This window comes from Euprymna scolopes, chromosome 35 (genome assembly GCF_053919585.1).
Source record: "Euprymna scolopes isolate OS-2025 chromosome 35, ASM5391958v1, whole genome shotgun sequence".
Taxonomy (NCBI): domain Eukaryota; kingdom Metazoa; phylum Mollusca; class Cephalopoda; order Sepiida; family Sepiolidae; genus Euprymna; species Euprymna scolopes.
Window position 1 is genome coordinate 85,696,203 of NC_136516.1, and position 12,713 is coordinate 85,708,915.

General features: G+C 34.0%; 1 protein-coding gene across 2 annotated transcripts in view; it reads left to right on the forward strand.

The window, feature by feature from the left end:
• The window catches only part of LOC145259966 (fas apoptotic inhibitory molecule 1-like), a 52,137-nt gene that overhangs the window by 16,957 nt on the left and 22,467 nt on the right, over positions 1-12,713 (forward strand). For both annotated transcript variants that reach the window (XM_080117951.1, XM_080117954.1), the window contains exon 2: positions 8,561-8,674. In XM_080117951.1, coding sequence (XP_079974077.1) covers positions 8,561-8,674 — 114 coding nt within the window. The remainder of the gene's footprint in view (positions 1-8,560; positions 8,675-12,713) is intronic.

A 12,713-nucleotide genomic window follows, 5' to 3' on the forward strand; every position in this document is an offset into this window, starting at 1 on the left:
AAAATCAAACTGACCAACATTCACCGGCGCCTGTTGAACGTTTACGAAACCGATGCAGTTGATGTCGGCTCACTTAAGAGATAGGTTCTTCGATTTCAGAATGACGACAGAGATCTGAGTGATAAAGAGCTCTCCAGACTTCTAAGACCAAGGCATAGAAAGAGGCTGGCAAAAGTACATTGAGAATGGTGGTGACTATGTAGAAAAATAAATTCCGGAGCACAAGAGGTCGCTCGTTTTAATGGTACCACTCTCGTCTTCTTAGCTCTTCAACTTTTTGAGCTAAAAAAAGATAGGTTTTACTTGGAGAGTAGAGTTATGTTTTTTGACACATTTTCAGAAAGAGACAATCCTGGATTGACACGTGTTACAGGCACCTCTTTATATAACACGTTTTGGCAACTATGAAGTCATTTTTTTCTTTATTTGGAATGAAGAATGAATGGTAAAAGTTGATTTACACATCAATTTTATTCAATTCTTTTTTATCTTCATCCTATATCTCACAAATACGATCACTACATGTCATTATCCATCTCCTTAACAAGTGGATTTTGGCTTTGATAAGTAGTGTCTCATTAATCTAATATACAGGCTGCCCATAAAGTTCGTGTGCACTTTAAAAAATTTATAAATTTATTGCTTTATTCTGCAACTTTACAATTAAACTTGAAAGATGATACAGTGTTTCAACAAGATGGAGCTCCGTGTCACTTTCCTCGGCGTGTTAGACAGTTTCTAAATCAGGAATTTCCCAACAGATGGATCGGAAGGGGTGGACCATTTAATTGGCCTCCACGTTCGCCAGATTTGACTCCATTAGATTTTTTTATGGGGACATGTGAAAGCAATTGTGTATGCAACCAAACCTAGTTCATTGGAAGATTTGAAAGCTAGAATAACTAATGTGATTTCAGGCATTACTATAAATCATTTGGCAAATGTTTTTTATGAACTGCGAAATCGTATTACCCTTTGTATTGCAAATGATGGAGGGCATGTGGAAAGTTAAATAAAATTTCAATAAAAGCTTAAAAAATATAAATTTAATTCTTTCAAATCCATTTTACAGATTATTGCTATTGCAAATACAAATAAAGTTATAAATTTTTTAAAGTGCACACGGACTTTATGGACACCCTGTATAAAAGGCTATATGTCTGTCTGTCTGTCTGTCTCCATATTTTCAAACTCTATCTCTTTTGAAACTAATAGTCACAAAGTGGCGCTAGGGGCCTTAAATGATTGGATTTTTACTGGCTGTTCTTTTATGGGTCTTTAGCCAATAAAAATTGTTTTTAAGAAGTCAAAAATGGGTCAAAATTGAAAAAAATCGTTAAATATTTTGGACATTCATCTTAGTTTATTTTTAATTTTTAATTCATAATCACATTATATATGCATGTCATGTTGGTAATGGTACAGTGGTAACATCACCAGCTCTGAATGCTACAGTTCCGGTTTCAATTCTAGCTGATGGCACCTAAATACTTCTTTTTTTTTTCACTTTTGCAATCTGGACAAATTAAAATATCATATTTAAGCGTATTTTATGTCCGGGCAAAACCAGGCACTTCCTCCTCGCTAGTATTTAAAAAAAGCGAAAAGAAAGAAGAATGGAGATCCGAGAGAAGATTTAATGAATGACAAAACATGATCAATACAAATACTCTTGCGTTTCTCCTTTCCCACATCTCAGCAATGATGGGCTTCTTCATGGTAGTGTTAAGGTAAGTTAAGACTATTTTCACCACTCGATTCAGGTCCGCCCTCCACGTCCACTGAAAATCCTCTCATAATATTCTTCATTATTTAACTGACTATATATTGTATTAGTGTTTATCCTCAAGAAAATTTGAATTTTGATAAGTGGTGACTTAATTGTGAAAAAAGACTTGAGATCAATTAGTACTTTATTAAAAAAAAACAGAAGCTATCTATTAATTTGAATTTATGTCTCATTTTCCTCATTCATATTGCAACAAACAATCTATTAATTTGAATTTATGTCTCATTTTCCTCATTCATGTTGCAACAAACAATCTATTAATTTGAATTTATGTCTCATTTTCCTCATTCATGTTGCAACAAACAATCTATTAATTTGAATTTATCTCATTTTCCCCATTCATATTGCAACAAATAATCTATTAATTTGAATTTGTCTCATTTTCCCCATTCATATTGCAACAATCAAACAATCTATTAATTTGAATTTGTCTCATTTTCTCCATTCACATTGCAACAAACAATCTATTAATTTGAATTTATCTCATTTTCCCCATTCATATTGCAACAAATAATCCATTAATTTGAATGTATGTCTCATTTTCCCCATTCATATTGCAACAATCAAACAATCTATTAATTTGAATTTGTCTCATTTTCCCCATTCATAATGCAACAAACAATCTATTAATTTGAATTTATGTCTCATTTTCCCCATTCATATTGCAACAATCTATTAATTTGAATTTGTCTCATTTTCCCCATTAATAGTGCAACAGTCCATTAATTTGAATATATGTCTCATTTTCACCATTCATATTGCAACAAACAGTCTATTAATTTGAATTTATGTCGCATTTTTCCCCATTCATAGTGCAACAAACAAACAATCTATTAATTTGAATTTATGCCTCATTTTCCCCATTCATATTGCAACAATCAAACAATCTATTAATTTGAATTTGTCTCATTTTCCCCATTCATAGTGCAACAAACAATCTATTAATTTGAATTTATGTCTCATTTTCCCCATTCATAGTGCAACAAACAATCTATTAATTTGAATTTATGTCTCATTTTCCCCATTCATAATGCAACAAACAGTCTATTAATTTGAATTCATATCTCATTTCCCCCAGCCGTGTTGCAAAAAGTAATTTATTAATTTAAATTTATGTCTCATTTTTCCCAACCACGTTGCCAAAGAAAAAAGTTCATTAGTTTTAATTTATGCCTTAATTACTCCAACCACGTTTAATAAAAACTATATCTATTAGTTTGAATTTAAGTCGCATATTCCCCATAATCAAAAATTACTCTATTAATTATAATTTCTAGTCTCATTTTTCCAACCATGTCGCACATGTTTTAAACATTGATTTTTTATTATCCTTTGACCTGAGCAACGGCAAATAACCTTGGTTGTTGATTAATAAAGCTTTAAACTTTGCAAAAAAAGTCATGTTCCATCTTGCTGGGATCCAGTTAATCCGTCCATTGTTGCGGTGTTATTATTAAAAAGAGAAAAATAAAAACTTGAAGTTTCTAATCTTCGTAAAAGTATTGCATACGTCACGTCTGCACTCGTTTGGCGTTCATTTTTTTTTTTTATATACTACTTAAAAAAAAAATCGGAATTTTTTTTTTTTTTACTACTTAAAAAAAAAATCGGAATTTTTTTTTTTTTGCTCATAAAGAGAATTGAGTTCCCTCCATTATTAATCTACTAATTTTGTAAACAAAAAAAAATCATCCAAGTCATTCCATTTCTTCTACTCTTGGTTAGAACAGAGTTTCCCAAAGTGAGCTCCATTTAACTATTGATCCTTTTTACTGGAAAGGGATATGATACACACATACAAGTGTAAATAGTTTCAAGATGGTTCATGGAAAAGTAAATAAAAAATAAATTAAAAAAAAAAATGCGACAATTTTTGATTAATCAAAAACAAAAAAAATGGTTGTAAACATGCTTATTGTATTTTTAAACACAGTTTATTCGTGGCAGAAACATTGTATTATTTATAGTTGATATTGACTCTCAGGCTGTGTCCACCATGTTGCTTTTCTTTGTCTTGGAACTCTCTAGTCTTTTCAAAGACCTATAAGGTGCATTAACTCTTACTTTCTTTATTTAGAGTTATTTCACCTTTTATCTCCTCTTTGAAATATGATGCTTGTAGGATGTTTGATGTGGGTCTTTTTGTAGAGATGGAGTTGGTTTTCACTTTCGTTGCATCCTTCTGGTTGGACATTTTTCAGACTTACTTTGTTTATTGCATGTTGCTTGAACACTTTGAGGTAATTCAAATGTGTCCAGTAAAATATTTGATGGAATGATTGTGTTATTTGAATGTCTCTTCGAAAAGTATGAGTGACGAAGTTGATTTGCATTTTTGACCCCAAATAGATGATTGTACATCCACATTATAGATTTCATTGCGCAAATGACGTACTGTGTGATGTTGTGTCCATTTTTCTTTACTATTGCAATAGTCTTTTGCCAATACAGATTGTCCTGGTAGGAATTTACATGACCTTGCTCCGTGATAGTGATTGAATTGGTTTTCCATCGCCTTGTTACATCAGTGCTTCAGCAGAAGACTTTTCATTTGGGCAATTTGGATTTAGGATAGCTTTGTAGCTACTTAGAAATATTTCTATGATCTCTTGAGTAATTCCTTTCCCTTTTAACTTCAAGAGAGCTCTCTTAAATGTGTCGACAAAGTGTTTGGTTTGACCATTTGATTGTGGATGGGAAGGTGGGGATCTAAGATGCTGAATACTGTTTTGTTTACAGACGTCCTCTGATCAATTCTCTGATGTCCATAGTGGAATTGCTTGAGAACTCTGTTCTGGGGGTTTGAATGGAATAGCAACACGTTCTCCAAAGAGAAGTGTTCTATTAATCTCAGAATAATATCTTCTCTGAAAAAAATGGTTGAAGTCGCTGGTCAGTGCATATTTTGGACCAGCTTGTGAGATAAAAATGTCAAACTTTCTTTAATAATGAATCTGCAGCTGTAGCCTCCTGGATCATCTCTGAAGTGACAGGTAGCAATCACCATGGAAACAAGTGCAAAGACAACTTCAAGTTCCACAGATGTAGCAGTTATGACCATGTTTCCACTACTTTTTGATGAGATGTTGTGATAACGCATCTGCCTGGCCAATTTTATTGCCTGGTTGGTACTTTATAGAAAAGCCGTAATCTAAAAGCATAGTTAGCCATCTTTGCTGTTTAAATTGGAATTCCTTTCCTTGAAGCAAAAATACTTATTAAGGGCTTGTGGTCTGTGATCAGAGTAAAATGACAGCCATATAGCATTTTGTGAAATTTCTTTACCGTGTAGATAATTGCTTTTTTCTCAATTTGGTTATACTTTCACTCAGTAGACATCAACGACTTTGATGCGTGTGCAATAGCGTTTGCACTCCCATCAGGAAAAATATGTGATATTACTGTTCCGAATCCATAGTCAGAAGCATCCGTCACAACAGTACTGTCTATTATAGTGTGTGAGCAATATATTAGAACTAAGAAGTGTCTTTATTCTCTCAAATGATATTTTGCATATGCTTGACCAGTTCCATTTGGTATCATTTTGTAAAAGATTATTCAGCGCCCCCCCCCCCCGTAACTTGTGCAGTTCGGGTAAGAAAGAACTATAATGATTTACAAGGCCCAGAAAGGATCATAGTCTTACAACATCTTTAGGAGTTGCCATGTGCTTTATTGCTTGAATATTGTTCAGATCTGGTTTTTGACCATTTTTGTCAAATATGAATCCAAGGTATTTCATAGAAGTTTGAAAGAATTTGCATTGACCTGGTTTTAAGGGAAATCCATATTGTTCAATATAATCCAGCACAGAAGTAAGATGATGCAGAAGTTCCTCTTGGGATGTGCCTGTAACGATAATATCATCAACGTAGGCAGAAACTCCTGGCAATTAGTTTAACTCACCAGTTAGTTGTATCTGATGCACCACCAGCAACGTGAGTTGTCTTCTTAAGAGTTGATTTTTCCAACAACTTCCACGTTGGACGTGACATTAAAGTAATATCCGAAGTAGTATCAAACTGAAAGCTCACTGGCTTGTTGTTTATTTCAATATGTATATATTTTCTCTGAGCTTCAAAATTTACACTGAAAGTGGTAAAAATTGAATTCGATGTGGCTTTCTTGAAACGTCCTGCTGTTTTCTGTGGTTTTTACCTTTTGGCTATGCAGTATACATCCTGAAAGTGTTGCGGTCATTTTTATCACAAAATCCGTCCTTGTGCCCACAACGTGAACAATGCTGACATGTGTGTCTTTTAAATGGGCAAAAACGAGCATAGTGCATCTCCCCACATGACCAGCAGGGTGTTGGAGGCTTCTTTCTATTTCCAATCTGAGATTTCTCTACCGATTTGATGTTGTTTGAAGCCGATGGGCTTTGTTGTTGCACCATTTTTATTAGCCGTCGATATTCTGAGGTCAGAGTTTGTATCGTCATTTCTTTGTTTTTATCAACCATAGATAGTAGACGTATACAAATGTCTACATCTTCTGGAGATTATAATCCAGCGATGAAAATGAGGCATTTGAATTGATCCTCTGTCAGCAATTTCAGCCGAAAATTTTTGCATTGTATATTAACAGTTCCGGCATATTTGACAAAATCGTCTTTAACATTTTTCTTTAATTTCAAACAATTGTAGCAAATATTAAATAAAGATGCTGACTCATCGAAAATGTCTGATAACTGTGTTATCGTTTCATCAAATGTGAAATTTTTTTTTTTTTTTGGAAAGATGAAGTTTGTATATCTTACATGTTCAGCTTGTGAAGTAGTAAACACAATTTCCATACCAAGCAGTAAAAGTTTGTTTTAAATCTGGATTGAATAAAAAAAAATCCGTTATTGTGCTGGCTATGGCGTCCAGAGAAATTGATTTTGGTGTTCCATTAATTGTTTGTGAAATTGTGTCATCAAAGTTTCAATTAAACTATTGTGAGTCTTAAAAAATTCTTCTTGCTGGTTTTGCAATATTTTATCCAATAAATTTGGATCCATGACGTAAATAATTTGGCTTTTTTTCTTTTGTTTTTATGCACAAAATTTTCTTTTTTTGTTTGCAAAAAAAAAATTGTTTTTTTATTTATGTGTGTCCTCCAAAAAAAATATTGTAGAACAAGTTTTTTTTGTGTGTTTACAAAAAAATTGTGGTAAAAGTATCTTATTTTTTCATATGTTCACAAAAAAATATTGTTAAAAATAATTTTTTTTTTTTTTGTGCAAAAAAAGTATTTTCTGATGAAATTTTTTTTTTTAAAAGATGCTGACTCATCGAAAATGTCTGATAACTGTGTTATCATTTCATCGAATGTGAAATTTTTTTTTTTTTAATTTAAATACCTTTCATGTTCTGCTGTGCTCATCTTGCAAAGTAGCAAATGTAATTTCCATTTGTTGCGCATGGATGCGAACTCGTGTTGAAACGTATCCTTCAATCAGCCATACCAAGCAGCAAATGTTTGCTTTGAATCAAGATTGGATGAAAAATCTGTTATTGGTATGGTGTCCAGAGAAATTGATTTCGATGTGTCCATTAATTGTTTGTGAAACTGTGTTGTCAAAGTTTCAATTAAATTGTTTTGAGCTTTTAACATTTTTTCTTACTCGTTTCACAATATTTTTTTCTACTAAATTCGGATCAATGATGTAAATAATTCCGATTTTGTTCTTTTCGTTTGTGCACAACATTTTTCTTTTTTCGGTGTGTGTTCACAAAAAAATATTGTTGTGAAAAAAGTATCTTTTTTTTGTATTCACGAAAACATTTATTGAGCAAAAGATTTTTTTCTTTTCCTTTTGTGCAGAAAAAAATTCTCTGACGCAGTTTTTTTTTTTTAAATTATCACCATGTAGTTTTTTTTTAAATTATCACCATGTGGGTTTTTTTTTTAAATTATCACCATGTGGGTTTTTTTTTTTAATTATCACCATGTGGGTTTTTTTTTTTTTTTTTAAATTATCACCATGTGGGGTTTTTGTTTTGTTTTTTTAATTATCACCATGTGGGTTTTTTTTTTTTTTAATTATCACCATGTGGGTTCTTTTTTTAAATTATCGCCATGTGGGTTTTTTTTTAAATTATCACCATGTGGGGTTTTTGTTTTTTGAGGTTTGGTATTTAATCCGATCTCATCCATCATTGCCAATTTTTGTTGTGTCCAGGGAAATGGAATGTCAGAATCATCGGATATTCTAATAACAAGCGGACAAGCTCATTGTATTTTTAAATACAATTTATTTGTGACAGAAACTTTATATTATTTAGTCGATATTGAATATCAAGCAATCTCTGCCATGTTGCTTTTCCCTCTCTGGAACTCTCTAGTCTTTTCAAAGGTCTATAAGGGGCAATAACTCTTACTTATTTAGAGTTATTCCCCATTTTATCGCTATAACAGTTCTCATCTTTATTTAGAATACTATAAATGCGATCAAACCAGATCACTGTGTAACACTCAATAAGGTCCATTTCAAGCCTGACTCGGTTAAAACACCTGTAAATCAGAAACCACAATTAGGTCAGAGCTGTAATTTGCCACATAACTCATAGAGATATAAACCATTGCACATGTAAAATTTCAACTAGATCGGACAACTGGAAGGTGTTCAGGGGCATTACTTATTGAACACCTCTAGTACTTTTGGTAGTGACCATGTCTATCCTAACCAAGATTAAAGTTGCTTTGGACAAAACATTAACATGTCTTCTTTTATATGGTTTATTGCACTTTGCTATTGTTTGCCGATAATTTGATTTTGTATTCCAGATGTCTGCAGATGTAGTTGGCAGGTGGACTGTATCTCTTGCTGATGGAATCCACAAAATTGAATTTGAACATGGAACTGTTTCCGGTAAACGCGTTATCCGAGTCGATGACAAGGTGAGTTTCTTTCTTTTTTTTCTTTTTTTTTTACTTTACTTTTGAAAATCAGAATCAATTGGATCATTTGAATTATTTGGGCCACGTCTTATCTTAGCTGTGATTCCCACAACGTTTCAACCGATGTAACCTCCAACCTTCTTCAGGTGCATCTTGTCAAACTCGACAACATTTACATTGAACTTAGTTAATCTATACAGAATTTGTTCATATTTTAATTTTAGCCTTCTAGCAAACCTGTCTTCATAGCTCAGGCATTAACGTCAAAGGAAAAAGTAAATCATAAGCTTAACGTTTGCGTTTCGTTTCCTGTTGGTGGCCCACAAGTCATTTTTTTTTAAATAACTTTTTAAATCATTACTATAAATTGGGTTCAATATGATATAATAATAAATACGAAGCCTGCATTAATCAAAATATCATATTTAAGCGTATTTTACGACCGGGCAATGCCGGTTGGCCTGCTAGTATATATATATATATATATATATATATATATATATATATAAACACACACACATACATATATACGTATACATATATACTTTTTATTTGTTTTACATAAGCATTAATATGTCACTACACATTCATGAGCATGTTTCAGTCAGACAGTTACGAGTAACTAGAGACCTCTCCAGGTGATATTGCTTATAAATTAAATGATCAAGTAGAAGTCTTAAGTAAATTTTAATTGTATTTGATAGCGATGGGACGATTCCAATATTTTACCCAATTCCGATACAATTACCGATTCCAAGTCTATACATATGTTAAAGATGGTCTTTTGTGCCCTTCTTATTTATTTGCTAATCGTTCTCTTTTACTGTTTCTTTTACTAAGGTACTTTTAAAGTCTGTGTGTTCTTACGTATATGTTCTTACTTGTGTGTGTGTGTGTGTGTGTGTGTGTGTGTGTGTTCTTATTTCTTGTCTTGAAGGGTCTCGACGTGTATGTGCAAATATATAATGTGTACATACCTGCTTGCCTTGTCCAGCGGATGATATCTTCTTTTTGCTGGTCTCCATCTCATGGGGAGTGGTCACTGCTACAGACGGACGCATTGATAACACAAGATGGATTTGAAGCTTCAATTCTTTTTATTAAAGGCAAGCCTATCATGGACTCTGGTTGCCGCGGAGAGACCCTAATCTCCCCGTCTGCATTCTCTGCAGCCCAAAACCAACTCTCACCTGTGTCCATCAACCGGAAGCCTACGATCACAATTCCCATTACCTCTAATTTCCGGTGCATCTAACCTAGGTCATTGAAGGTGACTGAGTTTGATTGGTGTCAAATCTAACCTCCTTTTACCCTGCTAAATCAACGATGGGAAACCCAAAATGCTTATGTAACTTCTATTTCTAAAAACTACCTATATAGCATTTAAACTGGGATTCCCAATACTACATCTCCTCCCCCATCATCTTATCAAAATGTATGGCCTGAACATAGATTTTCAACTATCCCCATTTCCTTCTAAGGGGAACACCTATATCTATCCGGATAGCGAAGAAGGCTGTCACCATAATCCTCAAATCTCATGGCCTACGGCCAGTTCGTTACGTGTCAATGGTCTCCATCCTCTCATAATCTCACCAATCACCATGATATTACACGATTCTACCATCTTCCGCCTCAGCTACGTGGAGGAAACACACATCTCCAAGTCTGGGAATTGCAAACCGGCTTTTATTAACCCGTAGCACGCGGGAACAAGGCTGTCCACCATAAGCATTACTAGCTTAAGCTGGTCCGTTCTAGGTACTAGAGAAACGCTCCCAAGAAAAAAAAAACAACATAAACCCAGGAATCCTCCTATACTTCTTATTTCACTGTCTGTAACGATTCATCACCAAATGAAAAAAAATCTCCTATGGCCTTCACAGACTAGCCCTTCTTCCCAGTTTACACACAAACTCATTGCTCAGGCCCCACCCCGTCTGTCATACTCTTCACTGACACGCCAATTATACAGAAAACCCCTCCCTATTGCTTCACTGAGGCCAGTTTCTAGTTTTGAGATACCCTCTATAATTTAGAACATTCGAATCTCCCAGGCTTGCAACGTTTCAATCACTGAACAATACATGGAAGAAAGATCGACCACACCCTAACTTAACTAGCGGCTCAGAGACGGATTCCTATCTAGCGGCTCATCTATTTCATTTCATTGCCAGCTGCTTCAGCCAACCAAATCTGGGAAATTCTCCTTTTGCACACCTTAAATTCCCTAATAAGGTATCTCAATCTATCTCTCCCCATGTGGGGCAACTCAACCGGGCAATGCCACTCAGGCCGTACTTAATAATATTTACAACATATACAGTGATGATCATATTTATTGGCACGGTAAAATAAAAGTTAAATTTTGTCTAATAAATTCTAAAAAAGGGATTAAATTAAAGAAAATAACAAAGTATATTATGTATTTTTAACTGGCCTTTCCGATGCAGCAATCGGATTTTAGAAAAAATAAATAACAAAGGAACAACAAACATAATTGCAAAAAACCCTTGTTCAAAATTATTGGCACGGCTTTGTTTTTCTTTTAGTATCAGTATAATATCAATCAATTTCCAGTTTACGTGCTTTCTGAACTTTTTTATAGCCATATTATGCTTGTTTAACGCTAATTCAGTGAATAATTTTTTTCAGATAATTTTTAGATAGCGATTTATTTAAACTATTATAAGTGACTAAATTATAATTTTCAATCGCCATGGTTAAAACTAAGGAACACAGCGAAGACGTCAGGAAGCTTGTTGTAGCATGCCATACCAATGGGGAGGGCTATGATAAGATTTCAAAGAAGCTAAACCTTCCCAAATCCACTGTTAGAGCCATAATAAACAAGTTCAAGGCCACGTTATGAGTTTATAGGGTAGAGGGAGAAAAAGGATTCTTTCCCCAAGAGATGAACGGAAAATTGTTCGACAAGTAAAACAAAACCCAAGGATCTCTGTTGGGGAGATTGTTGATGAACAGAGCACCTCTGGAGTGAATGTATCTCGACATACAGTTGGTAGAGTTTTGAAGAGAGCTGGTTTAAAAGCATGTCGTCCGAGAAAGACTCCCTTATTGAAGCCTATGCACCTGAAAGCAAGGCTAGCCTTTGCAAAACGTCATATTGATAAAGATGTTGCATTCTGGAAATGTGTTCTATGGACTGACGAAACGAAAATAGAGTTATTTGGCCATAATAAAGTGTCTTATATTTACAGAAAATCTGGCGAAGCTTTCCTGCCTAAGAACACCATACCCACAGTGAAGCACGGTGGAGGCAGTTTGATGTTTTGGGGATCCTTTGCTGCCTCTGGACCAGGGCGACTTGTTAAGGTCACAGGTAGCATAAAAAAGGAAGATTATGTTAAAATATTGGATGAAAACCTGAAAGACTCTGCTAAAGAGCTCTCACTTGGTCGTCGTTGGTGGTTCATGCAAGATAATGACCCAAAGCATTCGGCTAAACTGACTAAGAAAATGGCTTGAGGACAATCATATTAATGTTTTGGAGTGGCCATCACAAAGCCCAGACCTTAATCCAATTGAAAATTTATGGAGAACATTAAAATTGAGGGTAATGCAAAGGAAGCCTAAGAATCTTATTCAATTGGAGGATTATTGTCAGGAAGAGTGGGCTAAAATTACTACTGAAGAGTGCAACAACTTGGTTGTAAACTATGAAAAGCGACTGAGGAAGGTAATCAAGGCCAAAGGCTATACAATTGATTATTAAATAAATCGTGCCAATAATTTTGAACAAAGGTTTTTTGCAATTATGTTTGTTGTTCCTTTGTTATTTATTTTTTCTAAAATCCGATTGCTGCATCGGAAAGGCCAGTTAAAAATACATAATATACTTTGTTATTTTCTTTAATTTAATCCCTTTTTTAGAATTTATTAGACAAAATTTAACTTTTATTTTACCGTGCCAATAAATATGATCGTCACTGTACATTTAATATATAAATTATATACATATATACAATTCACGACCTGTCATTGCTTCGGTCTGAAATTCGCCTAAAGGGCCCAACTT